Raw genomic sequence first — 22,738 nt, 5'->3', positions numbered from 1 at the left:
AAACGAAATTAAACAGTTACACCGGAAAGTGTGCCCGTTGTTGGAACTTCTTTAATATGTTGGCTGGACTTCGGCTACGTCGTCTTTTGGATAAGTATTTACAGTTCTTGGTGAATGGGTGAAGGAAATGTATTTTCTGCAGGGCAAAACGAGAAAAAAAATGCTAAAATTTAAATTGAATGAAAGTCCACAGAAAAGCACATGTACCACATTTATTGAACTTTACCACAGTAGTTCAGAATATAAACATTCAAATTATTTATTATTATTATTATTTTAGTTATATTCTGCCTCAACTATTTACAGTCAAATATGAACTTGTCAGTGTTACACATATGTACAATTTTAGTCTCTGACAGTTGAATATGCTTGTGTGTGTTTTGCCAAACAACCTTACTGTACAATCCGTGTAGAGGAAAGCGTCACATTAGATTTAATTTTGTGTCAAGAGGTTGAAAACAACGACTTCATTACAAATACTTCTATAGACATTATACACAGACGTCTGCTCTCAAGAAAGTGCAAATATCTTCCTCGTTTTCATCTCTTTAAGGGCCAATGACAGTCAACTATGCTTGGGAAACACTGTAAATATGAAATGACTTTAAATGTACAATACACAGTACAAGTGCTGCCAGTCTCAGGATTAAATTGAAACCATAAGAACCCAGACTGATACTTTAACTCACTCAGTCATTAGGGAGTGGTTGTCATGTGACTATCCCAGGATATTACTTCCCCCCAAAAAGTCATTGTGAACCCACAACAGAGTATTAGGACCACATTGAAAAAAACATTGGAGGTTCTGAGAATAAAGTCGGAAATGTATGAGAATAAACAATTTTAAATAAATTATTTTATTCTAAATCCTTTTTTCGTGAAAGGCTATGCTCTGATTTCCCTCTGACACGTATGACATATTGTTTGAAAATACTTATTTATGCTTGTAACATTACCACTTTTTTCCTCATACATTTGACTTTATTCCCATACATTCTTGACTTTTTTACTCATAAATGTATGAATTTATTTCTCGTAAATGTACGACTTTGTACTTATAATATTACAACCTTTTTTCTTGTAATATTACACCCTTTTTCACATGAATTTACGACAAAATAAGTTGTCCTTTTTTGTTGTATTGTTAAAATTTTTTCTCTGTAAATTTATGAGAAAATAAGTCAATTTTTTCTTATAATGTTACAACTTTTTTCCCATAAATTTACAACAAAATAAGTCATACTTTTTTCATGTTGTGTTACAACTTTTTTTCTCGCAAATTTATGAGAAAATAATTAATACATTTTTCTTGTAATGTTACAACGTTTTCTCGTAAATTTACAACAAAATAAGTCATACTTTTTCCTGTAGTGTTACAACTTTCTTCCTGTAAATTTACAAGAAAATAAGTCGGACTTTTTTCTTGTAATGTTGCAACTTTTTTCCCATCAATTTACAACAAAATAAGTCTTACTTTTTTTTCTTGTAGTGTTACAACTTTTTTCCCGTACATTTACGATGAAATAAATTGTAATATTATATCCATTGTGAAAAGTGAGCATAGCCCTTCAGGAAGCAAGGAAACTTTGCTCTTGCTTCAGGTAAGCTTTCATTTAAGATGTGGCGGCAAAACAGAGCGGTTGAGCATACTATAGTCAAACAGAGAACATATTGAAACGTCCAATGCTGATGAATACATCTTCCCTCATCTTGTGCAGATATTTCTATTTTTAGTTTTAGGTTGTATGGCTGAAATAAAACCATTCAAACAGTCCGTATGGTGTTGCCATACTATGAAGTCAAATTAATGTCTGCGTTTTGGTGAGGGGCTCCAGCTTCCTTGACAACGCCGTGAGGATGAGACTGAATTTGCTGTAGCGATCTGATTGATTGACTGAAGCGCCACGACTCCCCCAAAGCAGCCGTAGCTGAAAGTCCGTCTTAAATACCTCCAGCAGATCTTCATCACATTGGAAACCTAAAAACGTGTACATAGGCATAAAGACATGTAAAAATTGTGCGCCATGCCAAGTCACGCATGTGCGGGTATCCACTGTATTACAAGAAGTATTGATTTACCATGCATGATCTTCTGTGCATTGTCTGTGTAGCTCTGTGCATTATGTGCAACGGCCCGAGCAGCTTCTAGGTGACGTAGCATGATGTCACAGCCCTGGTCACTGGTCTCCCAAAGCTCCGCCCCCTCTGGTGTGATGGATGGACGCTCCATCAAAGTGAGGAGGGGCAACAAAAGCGGGACGCAGACCATCAGAGGAGAGGAGGCTGCACGTAATGAAGGAAGAATAGAGTTTTAAAAGGTCAGGATAAACACTCATCAATAGGTATGCCTGCACAATCAAAATGGAGATTAGTCTGTATAGATTCTCAGGTTGAAACGATTGGGGGTTGTTATAATAACAAATAACCTTGTGTGATTTATGCTTGATGGTAGTAGTATCTATTTCATACCTGTTCCCTCATAGAGATTCTTGTAGAAAGGTTTAAGTGTCTTCTCATAGCTGATAGCAGTCTGCGTGTACTTCCTTCGCAGAGTGGTCCACGTGTCCTCCAAACGACTGATCTGTACAACAAACACAGATTTCATTTGTTAACTCTGGTAATCAACGTTACATTAATACATAAATACACTCTCCTTGTAAACAATGCTGTATAGCTGCCACTGGCCACCAGAGGAGCCCAGAGGGAGGCTGACATCATTGCAGCGCAGTGGCAGGCATAACTGAAATGTTTTGCTGAGATGAAATGCATTATGGGACAAGGTTAAACTAGGTTATTTTTAATTTATACTTTTATTGGTACTTATTGGTACTTGTTGTTTCTTAGCTACATTTTGAGTGTTAAGTTGCTGTGTGATGAAGTTAGTGTTATCTGTAAGATGACATTGTGAGTCAGCCTGTTCAGCTGAGTAATGACCTTTTGCGATGGGTTAACAAGCTCGACCTTAAAGCACCGACTCATAATAGTTAACATTAATAATAATAAAAAACATAACATTAATAGTTCTGAAGTAAATGGAGATGTACTGTAAACCTAGTGTGTGTGTGTGTGTGTGTGTGTGTGTGTGTGTTACCTGCGGCAGTTCTAGAGCTTTCATCAGGGCTGTGAAAGCAAACAGGTCGCCGACTGTGTCCTTCAGCTCCAGTGCAACCAGGATGATGCGATTCAAAGTAGATGCTCGCTCCTCCAGAGTGCCCGTACATCCCAGAATATCCACAGCCACACCTATCGCCATGGTGTGGTGTCTGTTCCGGAAAAAAGGCAAATATATATACAGTCCAACCTAACGGCAATATAGTGTTCTAAACTACTTTGTTTGACAATTTATTTGTATATACGTGCTTAGTATGGTGAAGAAATTCACTTTTGACCTCAGCATTTTGAGACAAGTTTGCTTTGACTAAAAAAAGCTGCAGGTTTCAAGAAGAGAAAAATCAATATAATTTTTGTTGAAATTGACCATTACTGTAATCTCTGTACTACAACACGGACAGTCAAGCATAGCCGACTGACTGGGGAAAGCCAGCAATGTGAACCACTACACCAGAGTGTACATATGTAATGTGTTTATGGTTGTACCGTTCCATCAGGTCCAGCCTCAGTTGTCGACCGTGTGGCAGGGTGACCAGCTCCAGACCAGAAGCAACACCCATCTGACCTTTCAATTCAGGAGACACTCCAAGTATCCTTGCAACCTTGAAAAGAAAAACAACACAATTTCTCTCCATTTCATCGTCCAAAATTTGAATTGTCGGCTGACTGATGTCATATAACATCTACAAAGTGACACTGAAGTGATCGACCCACACTACCATTGCAATGGACGTGATGTGCATCCCTTCCTTTTCGGTTTTGATGCTGCCCGCTACATTATCTATTATCTATTTATCCTTTCGGCACTTTGGAATGAGGTTACTGTTAAAAATGAATGACTACCATACTCCCCATTATATCAGATTTTATCACATAGAAACCGCCCATGAATGATACGGGAAAATGATACCGAAATGATACTGTGTCAAAGCCCAGGGCAGTGATACTGATAAAATATAGAGTTTAACCATGTCCAGTATCAGCCCCCGTAGCTGTCCACTCCGAGCGCCCTGCTCTGGTATTGTGCCTGTGAAACAACCAATCAGAGAACAGCGCACCAGCCCAGGTCATGAAGTGGGTTCCTGGGCTTGACTTTCTAAACTCCGCGCATGTGACAGGAAATGTCACTAACTATAAATATTCCTAGTGCTTCTCCAGTCACCAAAAAACCCAAACTTGATTAATGGAACTTTAATTGTCATTGATATTGATAAGATAAGACTGTTGATAAAATATTATTGTTGAAATATTTTTGCAATTATTGTGTTTACACTGTTTAGATATAATACATGTAATAAACTGAAAATTTTCTGTAAACAAAATGGTCTTTTGATGAAATAGTACGTGATAATAAGCTCATGATTAAATAGTATGTGATAATAAGATCATCACATGGTTTGTCTGCTATCACATGACAAACCATGTGATAACCTATAAATATCAGTCAGCTTTGAATCATACAAAGTTATTTGCATTTGTATCAGCAGGACCTGCGTCCTAGAATCACCCCAGGAAGCAGCAAGTTCATTGTGGTTCAGCAATAACAACACGTTGCATTGCACGTTGCAGCTTAAAACAACATGAAGAGAGAAAAAAAGCAAAGATGTTTTTGGTGAGTATTCAAAGGGTGGTACGTGGTTTGGAGAAAATGCTTAGCATGGGGTTAGACTGACGTGCAAGGGTTGAGGTTTGACCTTATAGGCGAGGTGCTAAGGTCTGTGATGGTGATGGTGATGATATATGTACGTATAAGATGTGTACCTGGCAGTCGGCCATCAGCAGGTGTCTGGCAATGCTGTGGTGGTTGTGGCTCAGCAGCAGCTCCTTGGCTCTCTTCAAAACCAACATCTCCAGCGGTTTGTTTTCCGCGGGGAGAAGTCGAGAGTTGAACTCTGTTGGCCGGAACACAGACTCGGTTTCTACCACCGGCCTCTGGAAAATGCTCCTGTTCTCATCCTCCTCCTGCTCCTCCCTCCCTGTGTCCTCCTCTTCTTCCTCACTGGTGTTTTCTAAAGCCGCAATGGCGTGATGGTAGGAGCTTCTGTCCAGCCCTCTGCGCCCACCCAATTTCTCCCCTTCATCCACTGTCCCAACCTCCCCTTCTTGCTTCAATCTCTCAACATAGCTGCACGGCAGCTGCTCGAGTTCATGGGCGTTGTCTGGGATTGGGGTTGGCGACTTTGGTTCGTTCCATCCCAGTGGGCTGCAGGACCTGAGGTCTGCAGGAATGGGTGGCAGGCGTTCAGAGTCTGGATACTGAATCGGTGGAACTGCACAACTGGAGAAGCTTGAGTCAGCATGGCTGGGCTTCGCTGGAAGTATAGGAGGGTCTGTGGAAGAACATTTATTACTTCATACACGATCTAATAACTAGATTACATTGGTCTGTTAAAGAACAGTGTGCAATCATAAACCGGATGATCAGCAATATGTGGTCAGTCCATTTCATTCCATTTCGTGGCCATTTCAAGGATTTTATCCAAATAATTACCTCCAACCCGCCATGGGCAAACATGAGTGTCCACACATGTTGGGTCCAGAGTGGGTGAAGACAAGCTGGAGTAGGTCGATAAGGGTTCTGTGATGGTGGAAGAGGTCTGGGGGCAGGGGAAACGAGGCAACCTGGTCAGTGGCACCTTACTGGGTTTGGGTGGAGGTTGGGGGCACAGTTGGCTGTCGGAGTCTCTGATGGGCTGACCTGCAAGAAACAATTTCACTCAGCAAGAACTGTATAACCTTTGTTAGGTGTCATTATTCATATCCTATGACGTTGCTACAATAACCCTACTTCCTTTCCATGTAGATAGGGTTAGACTTGTGATAATGAAGCTGTCTTTTTAATGAGACAGCATATGAGCAAACAACAGAGTTTAATTTCCAATTCATATGCAAGCAGTGTCAGGAAATTAAAATTGACTCTTGGTAGTGGATCACCTCCTGTGTTTGCTACTGAAATCTTATGTAATGCTTTATTTCTGGATACAGTATATTGACGTTTGAGGTGGTCATTATCTGCCACCTCGTGCTCTGACCTGCTAGTGGCTCTGCCAACCTCCGTGGGACAGACGGACTCAGCAATGGCTCACTTCCTGTCCGAAACACCGGAGACTTGGCATTCTGGCTGAGGAGAAGGGGATCTGAAGGATGATGGTGCTGTGGTTTGGATCCTGGATTGTGGAGATATAAGTGTGAAAAATTGTTACGTCAGAAACGCACTGTATATTCAAGAGCTGTATCATCAATCAATACTTTTTAGCAATGTAGCACAGCACCACGGTATCACACACCATTATCGTACAGTACATTAAACACATTCACTGCTCGTTCCGGTGTTAGAATAACACATTCAGACACTCCCCTCCCAGTGTGTCTCTTCAACAGGTGATAAAATGTTATTACCGAGTGGTAGAAAGCTCTCTGACTGATGCGCTTTAAGTGGCCGCCTTCTCTCTTGGAGTTGATTGAGACTTGCTGGTTGGCTGCCACAGCGATCCTTCAATCTATGGAGATCCAAATACATAAACGATACTTAACTGTCTCAGTAACACGTTTTCTCATGATCCATTCTCTACAGACCTGAGCTGGCTTCCTCTGCCCATGCCGTTATTGTGGTAGTGTGTGCCGTCATGCGTGCTATGCGTGTTGTCATGCGAGTGTCCGTTGGTAATGTTGAGGCTGAGGCGCTTCTGACGCCGTCGTTCCTGTTCGCTCAGCCCCATCTCTCGGTGATTACTGGATAGTCCGTACTTCTGTTCCAAGCAGCGTAAAGGCAGTGCACGGTTGATCGGCTGGAATATGATGGCGCCTACCACCTGAAACAGAAACAAAGTCAGGTATACACTACAAGATGACTGTAAATTCCGGCTAAAAGAACTACAATTCCTATGATTATTTGAGTGCAAATAGTGAAGTGGATGCTAATTTTATGATTTTAAGTCTTAGGCAGCGATTTTGTTTTGATCTGAAAAATCTTAAGTAAGTTTGATCAGGTGTAGAATTGACTGCTTGGACCGTGGCAGCTCAACAGTTAGAATATACGGTAATATTACTGTTGTCAACGTAGTGATAGGAATTTAAACAGATTTTTCTGATTTGCTTTTTATTTATTATGCTTAAAAAAACATGGAGTAAACCTACCTGGGAGACAGGTTTTCTATTCCCGACGTAATATCTTATTAGAGCAGGAACACTATCAAATCCTTCTCGCTCCAGTCGGTACTCCACTCTGGAATAGGCTTCGTTCAACATCACAACCTGAGGGGGAAATGCAACAAAGTCACATTTAGTGTACCATACAGTATATAGAATAGGGAATATACATATTTTTGCCCCCTGCTGATTTTGTAACCTTTTGTAATCTTAAATAATTCTGATTTTCACCTCCTCTGAGAGTTATTTTCCATGAAGTGTGTGGAACTTCAATAATAAGAGCATAAATCCAATTATTATGAATGAATGCATATATAGACTAACAAACATTCATGAATTACAGGCTGTCTTACCTTCCTGTTGATTTTAAAATGCTGAGCTGTATTCCGCCATTGACAGGTTAGAACATAACTTCCTGGACTGGACAGCAAATCTCGGACCAGGAAATCGCCATCTCGCTGGACAAAGTTTTCAGCAACCTAGGATTGATACATGAAGGTAAATGTGCAAACATGTCATTTATTTAATCGCTCAGCATATACAAGATATATACGTATACCCACATTGGATTGATATCAGCATGTTTAATGTAGTAGTCCTCTATATGTCTTCAAACTTTCTTTTAAATTATGAAAAACAGGCCTTCAAGTGCAGAAAGTAAACAAGGTCAAAGCATGAGCAGCCATTTGGTTGCAGAGGGAGAGGGGGAAATTGAGCAAACAGTGCCCCCAGGTGGCCGAATGACTCAAAGACCCACATCATGCGTTTGAAAGGCCAATGCAGGTTTCCGTGTGGCTGACCCATGATGCACAAAACATACACCAAACATTTGTTGTGTACATAGTTAACACTGTAATTGCCTGAAGCCTAGCCTGGCTTGAAGGTAAATTATTATTCTAATGACTATTTGATTACCTGATTATTTTATTGTTTGAGTTTTTGAAGTATATATTTTGTATTTGCATTGTAAGACTTGATTACATAAGAAGAAGAAGAATCCCGGATATTACACTCGGATAGTGCATATCTGAGTGATTTTATGATGTTTTACCTGCCGGGGTATGGCTCCATAGTACCATGCATGGCTTCTTGGCTCCTCACAGTTCATCTTAAGTTCCTCCTCCAGCTCTCTGCGAAGCTTCTCTGACGGACCGTCAAGGATGAACTGGTCCTGGGAAAACTGCAATAAATATACCAATATGAGGGTCATTCTTTTGTAAATGGCAGCTAATTTAGTCAGTGTCAGTGAAGAGCTTCAATAGCAAGCACATTATATGACTGTACTGTATCATTTGATAAGTGATGAAATATGCATGGAAGACAGCTTGATTTCAGCACTCAGAAGTTTGGATTGTACGGGGGCGGGTTGGAACCTGACAGGATGAAGAGTCAGCACAACAGCCACTACACACAAACACCCTGAACACACGCGTAACATGTTTTTTAGAATACAGTATACTACTTTTAAAAATAGATTTATGCCTTATTTAAACTCAGATGTATCATTGTAATGGGGATGCTCATACCAGGAACACACACACACACTTACGTGGTAGCTTTTGGGTCTCTGCATGGTTTCCCACCTCTCCCGCACTGAAACGAGCTCCTCATAGCCAACACGCTAGTGCCTCAATATCGATGCAGCCCTCTTTCACACACGCATGTGCCGCTCTTAACCTTCTGTCAAACATCTCACAGTACACACCATCTCTTCACTTCTCTTCACCCTCCCTGAGAGATTTTCTGTCTTTGTTCTACCTTCATTTTCCACTGACTGCTTCCGTACGCTGACCCCACCCAACGACTACCAGGACCTGCCCTCATACACACCATCACCTGACGCACATGTGCACACCTGACGTACACACACACAAACACGCTCAGACCCTAAACATAAACTTTACACAATCGCTTTCAGTTATACGGTAATAGGGTCAAATAGCTTGTAGTTTTGGGGAAAAAATCAGAGAAAAAAAAACATCAGAGATTTCAAGAATGAAATCAAAAATTGATGACAAAAAGAATAAATAAGTTGTAATATTACTTTTGCACAAGGCCAAAAGTCACATAAGTCCACCTTTTTCATAGCTGTCTCATAATGCCAGTTATGGCGGTGTATTAAAATAATCTGAGATTTAGGAAAAAATACATAATACTGCAAATTTACAATAAGAAACCCGTAATTTTCCACTATCTTCCCTTTGACGTGTATGTTTTTGACACAAAATATTACAAATTATTCTTGTGAATTTGCAACTTTATTATTGTAATATTTTGCCTTTTTTTCTTGCAAACTCATGACTTTATTCTAAAAAATGTACAACTTTATTATTGTAAATTTACAACCTTTTTAGCATGAATTTACAATGTTATTCTTGTAATATTATTACTTTCTTTCTTGTAAATTTATGAGATTAAAGTTGTAAATTTACGCTGTTTTTTCCTCATTAAATTACAACTTGTTTTCTTTATTCTCTGAAATTTACGACTTCCTTCTTGAAATCTTTATTTTTTTTTCAAGGTGTCCCTAATACTCCATAGTGAGTTATATCCGAGTTATATCAAGATCATTTCCTGTAGTACAGTCAATGTGTGTGTCAATGTGTACAAAAAGTGATTCCCTATTATCAATAGCACTGCTACAAATAGCCCTATTACTACCATTACTGAATATAAGTATCATATCCCGTAAATATAGGAACAATATTGACTGTAGCTCGCGGGCAGAAGCACCTACTGTGCATTTGGCCGGCTCAGTTTCAACAGTAATATGATTACATTCTACTTTAGCTCTAAATGGAACATGGTCCCTTGTGGTCATTGTGAGTTAGTACGAAGGGTGGGTGGCACTGCAAATGTTGGTACCAATCTGACACTAAGTTGTTTGTTTTCTATATGTACCCTTGAATTGGTTGGCGACCGGTCCAGGGTGTACCCCGCCTCTCACCCAAAGTCAGCTAGGATAGACTCCAGCATACCCCCGCAACCCTAATGAGGATAAGCGGTATAGAAAATGGATGGATGTGCCCTGCAATTGGCTGGCGACCAGTCCGTACTTAATACAGAGGTATGTATAGTGGAATCTCTTGTTTTCCAACACTAAGAATGGAGAGTAGTTCTTTTGCGTTGGGACACTATAGACAGATTGTCAGGGAATCCTTTTATTATTCTACGTGTATAGGTATGGTTCACTTGTTCATAGAACTAACACAGAACAATGAACAACTCAATTTTTGTCACCTTTTGTTCTCCTAAAAAACTATTCAGTGTTGAAAAATCAAATTGTAGCACAGCATGAAGGTGGTGTCTGTTACAACAGGTTGGAATGTAAGGGTTCCATAGGTAACACAGGTTGGCAGGGGGGACGGTTTAAGGGAGACATATAATGTACAGTAAGCTAGGCCATTGTGTATAATGATGATGAACACTTCATTAACAGAAGTAAATGTTTATTCATTCATTTTGCATTGTTTTATACATGTAAAACTATCAACTATGTTTTCTCTAGAGTGTGTTTTTGTTCATATTTTATGGGGTTTGGGATGGATTAATTGCATTAATTGGATATTCCCTGTGGAAAAAATGTCTTACATTTTGTTTTTTGTCTGACCTTTTGGAATGGATTAATGACAGAAACAGAGGTTCCACCATATGTAATAATGGAAATGCCACCATAAGTGTAAACCATGAAGGTCCCCTATTTTTGGCCTTTTTACATATCTGCCCCTGATGGTCATTGTGTCTTTGTAAAGACCGCCGTCACCACTCCTTGCCTTGAGTCTCCCCATACATGCGTCCCATTACAACTTGTTTACAGGACACAACAACATAAAGCTCCTGCACTGATTTAGTTTGTTTCCTGTTTCAAGTGTGGACACAGAGCAGCGTGGCGTGACATATTGCGTGTTTCTGTGCGTGTTGGTACAGCAGTGGAAAGAACTACAGCAATGTCTAGTTCCCATGACCGCTGGAAAGCATTTGAGAATGAAGTAACAACTAAATGGTGGCTTCACATAATGTTATAGTGGACTCTAAGGAAGAGCTGGGTAAATCTTGGAGTGGAGCCATTTAATGGAGCCCTTTTTTCTCTTTTATTGGCACCGCACAGGGTCATGCACTCCCTGAGTGTGCCTCCAATCTGGCAGCTGTATTCATTTACCTGTATAGCGTCATATGGTATTATTAGAATTTTGAAATATAAAGGACAGTTAGCAGTGAAACGGTTCTTGTGCTGATTTCTCTTGGACTCCGCAGTAAGGAAGTTGAACTACATGTACTTCATGTTACTGATAATAATGGAACGGGAAAACATGTTTGAAATGCATAATACGTACAAGTGTGTGTGTGTGCTGTGTTTCTGTGTGTCGGTGTTTAGCAGCTTGCTCCTTCTCGTCCCTTCTCAATGCTTTCAGACTGAATTAGATTAAATTGATGATGCATGAGGTCAGCCCACTTTCATCGATGAATCATTTTATTTAGCTCATTCAATACAAAACAATATAGTTATACAACTTTATCAACCCCAACACACGATCCCAACAACTTATCTATACATCTGGGTTAGACTCAAGAGCTATTTTCATGCCAAAATGATGTCAACATCATCATAATGAACATTTAAGGTTGCCATATCAAGATGTTGACGCTGATGGAAATTGGTCACAATAAAAGGCCACTCCAAAATGTGCAGTTAAATAAATACCGTATATACCAACTGAGAGCACAGATTCCGTTTGGTTCGGTTACATTACGACAGTGGTCGAGTGGTTAGCATGCAAGCCTCACAGCTAGGAGACCTGAGTTCAATTCCACCCTCGTCCATCTCTGTGTGGAGTTTGCATGTTCTCCCCATGCATACGTGGGTTTTCTCCGGGTACTCCGCTTTCCTCCCACATTCCAAAAACATGCTAGGTTAATTGGTGACAAATTGCCCATAGGTATGAATGTGAGTGTGAATGGTTGTTTGTCTATATGTGCCCTGTGATTGGCTGGCGACCAGTCCAGGGTGTACCCCGTCTCTCGCCAAAGACAGCTGGGATAGGCTCCAGCACCTCCGCGACCCTCGTGAGGATAAGCGGTAGAAAATGAATGAATGAATAATTCCCACGGAGGCCATGGCAGATAACCATCAACTTATTTTCTTGGCCCTCATCATGATTATCACTGAAACAACAAGTCTATGGTTGGCTGTGTCATTTCCTCTTTTTCCTCATCTTCCCTTCTTTCCGACGGGCTCCAAAAGATTCTTATAGTATATATATATAGTTGTCCGCCCAACTGTCAGCAGAACTCGAGGCAAAGTTCTGAACAGTTAAATTTATCTGATGATGGTTTTGGGTTCTTTTCCATGGCAGTGATTTGACAATCGAACACATCCACGGTGTGAGCTGGGTCTTTTGATGAGCAATCTTGTCATCGTAAAAATGGCCCACCTTTCCTGTTTACACACAAATAAACGGATGCTGCTTCCTGTGTTAAATCTAAGAACCAGTAGATCCCAACTAAGGCTTTCAGACAGGCTAAATCCTGTAATGCAGCCCTCTTGAAAATCAGTCTAGTGAACTGTCTATTGTTCTTTTGTACAACATTAAACCAGGAAGCCTTGCAAATCAGCGTGTTGGGTAATTACTGCAATACGGCTTACTGTTTTATTCAGTCTGAATGCATGCTAATGCTATTGTCTTTGTACTCCTATACAATATTTCTGACAGTGTTCAATCAAATAGGCTGTGGATATACAGTAGCTGTCGACTGGTAGAAAAGATTTGCTCCAAAAAGTCATACTGATTATCTGCACTGGGGACGGAGGGGGGTTGAGGGTTTTACATTTTAAGGCTAAAATAGTCAACAAAGAGGATTCCACCGACTAGTGACTTGTGAAGTGAAAATGTCTGCTAGAAAATGAACATACAATACCAATCCGCTAAGTCTCTGCTCACATTTTTTCCCGACAGCAGCAAAATAAGTCACAGGGGTCGTGGTAGTAAGTGTTGGTACATAAAGGCTGATGAACAAGCAAGCCCTCTTTGGATAAATGGCGACCTCCCAGACTAGCAGATGGCACCAACATTAAAATGGGAAAAGAGAACGGGAAAAAACCTTAGGCTCTTTGGAAAGCAAACGGTAGCACTTCATCTGCTATGAAGTCTCACAAAACGTCAGAAGTTGTCAAGTCGGTTAACGTTTAAGAGAAGATTTATTTACCTTTATTGATGGCAGTGGTTCACTTAAAAATGTCTCATAGGCACCATAAATAAAAATGAACAGGATCATTTTGCCGGTTTCAATATATCGCCATATGTTTGTTTCCTTTGTCTCCTATCTCCAAACAGGAAGGGAGAGATTCACTCTGTGCATTGGTTTCAGCACCTTGGCGGATTTTTGCCTTAAAACATCGGCATGAATAGAGTGAGTGCTTGTCACCTTGTTAGTGACAACATATACTAGTACACATGGTGCTCCCCAGACTAGTAAATAACCGTTCAAATAGCATCCTATCCAGCTGCTTCAGTGTTTTGTCCTCCACTGAAAGGTCTACATGACTTCTGGGTAAAGTACTGTGACATTTCTGTAGACATTTATATCACCCTCTGGATTAAGCATTAACTTGGAGACCCTCTTAATCTGAAATACCAACTCCCTGCAGGACCAATTACATTCTCAATGGATGACGCCTTGATGAACATTTAGTGGCAACTATTTACGGTACATTTCACACCAAGGCAATGAACAGATATGAAGTCAGTGGTATTATGGTCGAGTGAATGGTACTCTTTCATTTTCTGATTTGTTGTTCTACTCGTACTGTTTACTGTGTATATATACTGTAGGTGAACATTTCATGTATTCATCTTCACATTTTTTATGCGGGTGGCAGCTATGTATATTGTTGGGTACCTTACCCTGAAAAAACATGAAATAACACCCCTTAGTCTCGTATTATTCTTTCTTTCCAACACATTACTCAACTGTCACTGCAGGGACACAAGAGACAACCGCCAATAGCATAGCAACCTACTGACCTAACTAGTTTTCCTCTTCAATTCACTTATTCTAAATTTCAGAAAGTGTTTCAAGTGGAGTGGGGCAGAAGGACAAAATAACGAGCCAAAACCTTACCACTTCCACACTGCATGTGAGGAGAACTATGTTGTGTTGGACAGGAAGGAAGGTCATCTAATCTAATGTCACTAACTTGTCACTGTTTAATCTTATAGTGATATTAGTGAAGCATTTTAAACTCGCTTGCAATGGAAAAACCGAACAAAGCATGTAAAAATTAAATATAAATATAAATATTACACAAAATGTTATTTCTTCATCGTGCCAAGATAGCTCTACCAATGCAGATTGTGGAACATCTTTGTCCCAGTGCACAAGGCAGCGTCCTTAAAAAGCATCCTTTGATGAGTCTGGTGTAGAAGAACCTTTGGTATGAACTAGAACAAAGACTGTGAGACAGACTGTTGTGTTCCAAATCCCTGACCTTTGGCCTCAAAATTGCTCTTCCGGATGAATGAACAAAATTCCTGTACCATTGCATCATAACTGTGACCAAAATCTTGGCAAAAATCCGACCAGACTTGAGGAAGTTGTGAAGCAGGGGTGTCCAAACGTTTTCCACTGAGGGCAACACAGTGAAAAAATGAAAGGATGCCCGGGCCACTTTGATATTTTAACACATATGCTCAGTAGTATTTGTAAATTATCTTCTTGACTGTATTCCCATAATATAGTAACTTTTTCCTCTAACTTAACTAAACAAACTCTAACTTTTTTCAAAAATATGTACTTTGTTTTTTACTCATATTACCATGTTTAAAAAAATTAAATTAAAAAAATATTTTTTCTCATCATATAATGAGTTTAGTCTTGTAAAATTGCAACTTTTTTCCCCATTAGAATGACTTTTATCTGTTAATATTTTGACTTTTTTCTTGTAAAATTACGGCTGTTTTTATTTAAATTTAAATCTTTTATTTAAATCTGTTCTTCTTAACTTAACTAAACAACTATAACTTTTTTTAAATATATACTTTATTTTGTTACTCATATTACCATGTTTAAAAAAAATTAAATTGCATTATTTTTTTCCTCATCATATAAAGAGTTTAGTCTTGTAAAACTTCGACTTTTTTCCCCATTTGAATGACTTTTATCTGTTAATATTTTGACTTTTTTCTTGTAAAATTACGGCTGTTTTTATTTAAATTTAAATCTTTTATTTAAATCTTCTTGATTCTCACAATTATGACTTTTTCCATAATATTTGGCAACTTTTTCCCAGCCTAATTTTGTTTTTTAATATAAATTATGACTTTTATAAAACTCATGAAAACTCGAAAATTCTCAAAAATGCTTTTCTCATTAGATTCTGCCACTGTAGCTACAAATAGCCCCCTATTTGTAGCTATTCTGCCACTGTAGCTACAAATAGCCCCCTATTTGTAGCCACAGTGGCAGAATCTAATAAGAAAAGCATTTTTGAGAATTTTTGAGAATAATTTATATTATAACTATTATGAGGAAAAATAGCATCATTTTAGCTGCATAAAGTTGAAATATAAAAGTGGCTACTGTGGCTACAAATAGGGGGCTATTTGTAACCACAAGATGCAGTTTGGACACCCCTTCAGGTGTCCTAATACTTGTGCCCATCCAGGGTATTTGAACCATTTAAGGGACACCGTGTAACTTTGGGTCGCTGCGCCACCGTCGGCTCCATCAAATCAAGCTAATGGCATTGGTACATTTCACTGACGTCATAAAGGGGGCAAACTATCACCCAAGTCAGCAATGAATCACCCTCACGAAGGCTATCACCTTCATCTTGGTACCTCGCTATGTACAACTATCTGTGTCTCACCCTTGCCATCACACACTGACTTGTCTGTGTGCCAGCACTGCTTATGGATAAAGCCACTCATGTATTTCACACACAGTCAGACAGTCACACAGTCGCTCATTTATGCGGGTGTCTGGTCCGCATAATAAAAGCCCAGTGTTCAACTCACAGACAGAGTGAGGGAAAGAGGAGGACCATTCAGTTTGATTAGATTTTCTTCAGGCTGGAAGTGTCACCAGGCACTTTTGGGAGGTTTATTAAGACTGGCTTGTCTGTTGGACGCTCCTTTAAACGACAACAGATTAGCAAATCACAGCCTGGTTAGTCTGCGTGAAATCAAATCTGCAAAATGTGATGAGATTTACCATCTAAAAACAAACAGCATGTTCCCAACAGCCTAAAAACAAACACGATGCTCCCATGCACTATGCATTTCTCACCTTCGCGGTGATGACAGAGTTCTTGTGGTAGAAGCAACACAGAGCTGCTGTCAGGCTCTTCAGGTTGCATCGCTGTGACATTCTTAGTAACGTTTCTCCAGCGTCAAGACTCACACAAGTCACAAAGTGATGCCTCCAGCCGGGCTCCCCCAGCTGTAAATACGAGATGCAGTCGCCTTGACTACACAAAGTGATCCAACTTCCCCCAAGTGAAGCAAATCTCCAACGACAGCTCCCATTTGCCTCTTCCAAAAAAAAAGCTCTTATCTTAAAAGGATTTCAAGGATTAACATTGTCAGTGATAATAAACATATCCAATAATAAGTCATATACCAGTATAGCATCTATTCCACTGATTCTTTCCTCCACAGTCCCCTGCAGAGTGAACCCTCCACTACACTGCCTCTTGCCTCCTTTTCCATACTCCACCCTGTTCTCCGTGTATGGGCATGAGAAAGAGCCATGTGATCTAGTTTGAGCCAATCACATGTGAGGCTGTTGGGCGTGATCCAAAGGGAGACTCATGCTTTCTCGCTCTCTGCTTGCTGTAAGGACACATGGATGATGATGATGGTGGATGGAGAAATCAATACATAAATGATTTTTTCTCACCTACTTTGCAGGACCATTTGTAGTTTTAATGGCGTTACTTTCAAAACAGTCCTCACTCTCATTACACTGTAACCTGTTTTAAACTTTTTCCTATTATGGATGGCTGACTTTTCTGACCTGCAAGGTGCATAAAGGCGTGACTGGATGAGGTTGGTGTGGAAGAAGCCAAAAGCCAAACCCACTAAATACTTTTTCATGAGCGACAACAGTTTGTCAGCCATGTACTATTATTACCGTATTCTCATTGACCTCATTCTTGGCAATACTTTTGTCCATATAGTCATATTGTCCAGTATGTCAGTAATATGTCTCATCAGCTCATCCCCTCCCGCATCTGCTAATTTCCTTCCCATGGTGTTTGCCCAGCTGTATTTTCATCCATCAATTATGGTTTTATTCAGTTCATGTTGGGCTCACAGTGCAAAAATATTGTTAGTTGTCATACTGGTGGTCAGCTGGCCTCTCTATTTTTATAGTCCTGTGACTTTTGCCTCTGGTATTTGTCTGTTTTGAATGTTACCCGTGTTTTTTTTCCTCTACTCACTCCTGGCTGTTTGCAACAATCTGCCAATATAGTGATGATTTCATTACAGCTCTTTTGGCTGACTCCTGCACGCAATGTCATCACGGGACAATGGATACTTGGCAATTCTAAATGTCAACTATAGTTATCAATATATTTCATTCTAATGAATTATAATTTCAGTTTCTATGTACGTATCTTTGCAGAGACTGTGGCGCTTATTACCTATTAATTTCATGGCACTACTGATTTGATTTTCTGCACAGGTTCAGGACATTATTGTGTCAGTGGAGGCTGCAGAATGGCTGGCAATTTTGTGTGCTTTACTCATTTAAAAAAATCCATATTCTGCAATATGGACTTAGTTATAGCTGACATACAGTATGCAATGACCTTTTCCAACAATACTGCTGCCAGATATGAACAACAACCATGTAAGGGCATTTTAAAACCCTATCATGCTTGAAATATGATAACCTATTTCAGGTTACCCCCCACCCCCCAAGTGTTTTTATTATATTCTCTAAGCATGAAGGAAAAAAGTTGCCATATTTGAAACATTTTTTCAAGGAGTTGGCGTCAATATCAGGTTTAACTGATGCTATACAATGTGTTTTTTTTACGATATTTAACAATGTCTGACATGTTGACAATGTTAGTGTTCCCAATAATAACAGATTATTGATGGAATGCCACTGATTATTAGGCACACCTAACATGCATACAGTTGTTCCTCATTCCTAAATAATATCACGTTAATTAATAAATGATTGCTGTTTTATGGTTGGCTATGTTCAAAGTCTTTAGTAATGTTTCTCTGATGAAACAGTGATGAGAAATTGATGAACTTAACTTGCAGCCATGAAGTCAGAGTCTGATTAAAAAAAAGGTTCTCCTCCCATTCCATGTGGAAGTGGTACATTTCTACTTCTCCCAAAAGTAGTAAATCCATCATATATAACAACTTAATTGCAATTAATCTTTAACAATGATTTGGAGTGCATGAGAAAGTGGAAAGGAAAACAGAAGCTTTCCTTGACCATAATTTTTTAAATAAAAAAGTTGCCCTTATTCACCTAAACCACAAAGATTGAAGATTGATTTTCAACTCCAACATGACTTTGCCACAGTGAACAAACAAAGGTCCATGAAGGCATGCTTGGATGAGTTTAGTGTGGAAGAACTGAGGAACACACGCATACGTCAGCAAATGCAAAAACACAGAGTAGGGTTGACACCCCAGCAGTTAAAAGAATATTCTTCCACAGGGTTTGAAGACAGTAATTACAGTGTAGGCTCCCTGAGGATCCATGGAGGAAATACATGTTGAAGTTCCCTTGGGCAACACACACACACACACGGCATTGCCGACCACAGTGGCCCCAAATCACCAGCTAGGATAAATGTCCACCTTAAAATACACACATCCGTCATTCCAGGAATGCTCTGGAAAACAACGAGAGGCAGGAAATGGTATTCTAAACTCTTCTATATCTTCTATTTCTATTTAGTTGTTGTTTTTGAAAACAGACGAAAAGAAGGCAAAAAAGTCTGCATCAGCTTTTTAGAAAATAGAACATTATGATTATATCAATTCATTGGAAGCATGTGGCGCCGCACACAAAAAGTAGCTTTGTTAAAAGATTATACCTTTTTTTCAAAGTGAGTTTCATGTCACATTCTCTCCAGGGCTTTCATTGTGGGACTTATTTGCCTTTTTTATTCCAATAAGACTCTTTGCCCTCACATTGATTACCGTGGACTAAATAAAATTGCAGTTGTTCGTTGTTTCTTGCAGTTCCAGACCCGACCGCGAGAAGTCAATTTCCGCAAAGTACCATTACTGGAGCCTTGTAGACATCAAATAACACCTCTATAGTCACCTGTGCACTCTTATTATTATTTGTTTACACTACATTGTACAACACTGCTCAGGCTATAAGATAACTGCAGGAACATAAGAGACAGTTGCTTCTCGTAGCCTGTAGCAAGCTACCAAGCTAACTAATTAGCATCCAATTTATTTGTTCTAAACTTAAGAAAGTGTACAAAACATAATAGGGAAGAAGGAAAAAGTAGGAAGCCAAAAATGTACCACTTCCACACACAATGGGAGGACAACTTTTTTTTTTTTTACTTATCATGCCAGACATGCCATGGCTGACTCCATGCAGTGTGAAAGTAATGGAATGTCTATTCAATGTAACATTATGATCAAAATACTACATATAACTTCTCTTTCAATATTTTGTGACTAATAATAGGCCACAGTTAACCAAATAACAGACATCATTTATTAATATGTTTGTTTTTTTACCCGCACTAGAGGGAGGGACGAAAACAGACAAAGATGCATATGGCAATATACTGAGGCTGTAAACAAACATACCTTTAGGCAATTTAGAACCTAATGTGCATGTTTTAGAATGTGGGAGGAAGCTGCGGTACTTGGAGAAAATCCACTCATGCACTGGGAGAACATGCAAGCACACACAGAGATGTTCCAATGGAAATTGAACTTGAATCTCCAGATTGTGATGTTGACGTGTTGAAGTCTTGACCTAATTCGTTGCCATGGAACAGCCCATATACAAGGCTATCCTGTAGCTCAAACCGAGATGTTATTCATGTGATAGACATGACATGATGCCGTTCGCTCGACTAACAGTGCTGGCCTTTTTTGGGCCTTTTTATAAGCCTCCAAAACTTCTCCAAAAATTATGGTGAGTATCGTACAATGTCTATATGGCCCACTTTTGCACCACTTTTGAGACTAACCCAACAATGTCAACAGTCAACAATGAACCTTCAATGAAAGGTATAATTACAAGTACAAATATGCATACATTTCTACCTCAAAGTTTCTATTGACCGTCGGTAGATTTTCTCCTAACAACAAAGAGCATTGATCAGTCTAAAGCAGCGACTGACCCTTGTCAAAAGGGAGTTTAAATGATGATTGCATATCAGTCGAGTCTGACCCAGATGTCAGCATTGATCTTTGACTCCAGCTAATCTTTTGGTCATGAGTTTATCAGTAAAGGGAGTTTTTAAAGTCTGGGCTGAATATGGATATATGGATTCTAATCAGGGAACCAAAGAGATGAGAGCGTTCAAACAACCATATGAGATCACCCATCATGTTATAAATCAACTGAGATGTTGGCCAGCTGCACGTCCTGCTTGTAGGCTGTCAAACTCACTGATTGATTGGCTGTCATGCACACTAACACACCCCGCAGTCGGGTTGATGAAGCGTAAAGCTGCTCGATGCTTGTTAGTGAAACCCACGCTGGCTCGCTGACAGAACCGTATGATGACCCTGAACAGTCTCAAACTGACTTGCTGACAGCTCATCTCAGTCTCTCATGATTCACCACAGGGGGGCAGCATAGTGTAAGTCTAATAGTAATGTTTTTGTTGGTACTACTGGCTGATTTCATTCATGGAGACATGGAATTAACCCAACTAATCGTATATTGATGCTCTAAATATCAACATTATGTTATAACAGAAGTGTTCCACAGGCTTCTGTTTGAAGGCAAAGCCAAGACCACACTCAAAGGTCTCTTCTCAGGCGGAGGAAAGTTGCTTTTTTTACTTCAAAGAGAAAGAGGGTGTGTTTTTAAGAAGAGAAAGAGAAACACAACTGTATTTTGCTTCCTCCCTTGTTGACTGTTCTCTTTGTTGTGCTTCCTAATTAACCACCCTGCACACTTTGACTGTCCTCACTTCATCACAATACACGCTTGGCTGACTGACTATGAAAGCACTCTTGACCTTATCACCGGAAATGAGACATAAGAACACCTGTGCCAGTTACACTCTTTTTTTTATCTGCAATGGAAGTGCAAACACACCTGGAATTCTGGCTGACAGCTATGCTTTCACACCTATTATATAAGAGCCAGGATACAGTAGTTCCATGTGCGGTCAGGGCACACATGGTCAACATTCACTGTTGTTTCTTGCTCACAGTCCTAATTTGCCCAACAAAACACCAGAACTGTTTGCATGTGTGTACATATTGTAGGTATTTGTGCTTGTATGGGGGGGGGTTTGTGAGAAAGACTCAGTTTGCTTTTCACGCTGAGGTGTCAGCATCCAAACGTATGAGCTAAGAGATGGAAGAAAAAACACACTGGGTGGATTTGACTGAAAGACAGTTGATAAAAGACAACAGGGGGGCAGCACTGGGGCCATTTTCAGCTCACAGCTTGTTTTTTTTTTATTGGTCTTTGGCTACTAAAGACATGTTTATACGTCCAATCCCAAAGACATACTTATATTATTATATTTTTCAAGTTTTTTGGCATGAGAGGCAAACAGGTGATGATGTAACTGCACAAGAGATCATGTTAGATGCCGTTATAAGTGCATTTTATAAGAGCTGGGGATGCATCTTTCCCATATAAATACAAGCTACACATCAAGGAAGGAAGTGAAAAAGCATGTAGCCGTGTAATGCGCAGGAGGTTACACATTGAAGGGACATTTTAACGTGTGCAAATGCATGCGCATGTGCAAATGCCTGCACACAATAATTTTTTTTTCATGTTTTCATTTTGCTGCATAGTTTATATTCATTCATTCATTTTCTACCGCTTATCCTCACAAGGGTCGCAGAGGTGCTGGAGCCTATCCCAGCTGTGGGGTACACCCTGGACTGATCGCCAGCCAATCACAGGGCACATATAGACAAACAACCATTCACACTCACATTCATACCTATGGACAATTTGGAGTCGCCAATTAACCTAGCATGTTTTTGGAATGTGGGAGGAAACCGGAGTACCCGGAGAAAACTAACCACTTGACCGACGTGCAGCATAGTTGTTTTGTTTATATATTTTGTCTAAATATATATGGCTAAATTTGTGTCAAAGGCAAAGTTATGCTTTTCACTTTTTAGTTGCGAACCGATATTTTGCTGAAAGTTACCTATGTTCTACTGAAGAATGGGGAAAAAGTAGAAACAACCTATTTCTGATGAAAAATGAGAGTCTAATTTGCTATAATGTTTTGTCCCGGGCAGGATATAATGCCTGTAGTGCTTTT

At 39.7% G+C, this 22,738-nt stretch overlaps 1 protein-coding gene across 4 annotated transcripts in view; it reads right to left on the bottom strand.

The window, feature by feature from the left end:
• Positions 1 to 166: 166 nt before the first annotated feature.
• bcar3 (BCAR3 adaptor protein, NSP family member) overlaps positions 167 to 22,738 on the bottom strand; it is a 49,489-nt gene continuing 26,917 nt past the window's right edge. For 2 of the 4 annotated variants that reach the window (XM_058073018.2, XM_058073016.2), the window contains 13 exons: positions 8,312 to 8,440; positions 7,614 to 7,739; positions 7,249 to 7,365; positions 6,688 to 6,923; positions 6,511 to 6,611; positions 6,144 to 6,278; positions 5,603 to 5,809; positions 4,873 to 5,441; positions 3,598 to 3,713; positions 3,092 to 3,263; positions 2,470 to 2,581; positions 2,080 to 2,283; positions 168 to 1,978 (listed from right to left, as the gene is read on the bottom strand). In XM_058073018.2, coding sequence (XP_057929001.2) covers positions 1,800 to 1,978; positions 2,080 to 2,283; positions 2,470 to 2,581; positions 3,092 to 3,263; positions 3,598 to 3,713; positions 4,873 to 5,441; positions 5,603 to 5,809; positions 6,144 to 6,278; positions 6,511 to 6,611; positions 6,688 to 6,923; positions 7,249 to 7,365; positions 7,614 to 7,739; positions 8,312 to 8,440 — 2,403 coding nt within the window. In that variant the 3' untranslated portion in view covers positions 168 to 1,799. Of the gene's footprint in view, positions 1,979 to 2,079; positions 2,284 to 2,469; positions 2,582 to 3,091; positions 3,264 to 3,597; positions 3,714 to 4,872; positions 5,442 to 5,602; positions 5,810 to 6,143; positions 6,279 to 6,510; positions 6,612 to 6,687; positions 6,924 to 7,248; positions 7,366 to 7,613; positions 7,740 to 8,311; positions 8,441 to 16,545; positions 17,410 to 22,738 lie in introns of those variants that run through there. The other 2 variants (XM_058073020.2, XM_058073014.2) reach the window with 2 other exon arrangements.

This window comes from Doryrhamphus excisus, linkage group LG4 (assembly GCF_037039965.1).
Source record: "Doryrhamphus excisus strain RoL-2023G ecotype Guam linkage group LG4, RoL_Dexc_Guam_v1.1, whole genome shotgun sequence".
In the NCBI taxonomy this organism is placed as follows: Eukaryota; Metazoa; Chordata; class Actinopteri; order Syngnathiformes; family Syngnathidae; genus Doryrhamphus; species Doryrhamphus excisus.
The sequence above is the reverse complement of the archived record's forward strand: the minus strand, read 5'-3'. Positions and strand labels throughout refer to the sequence as shown.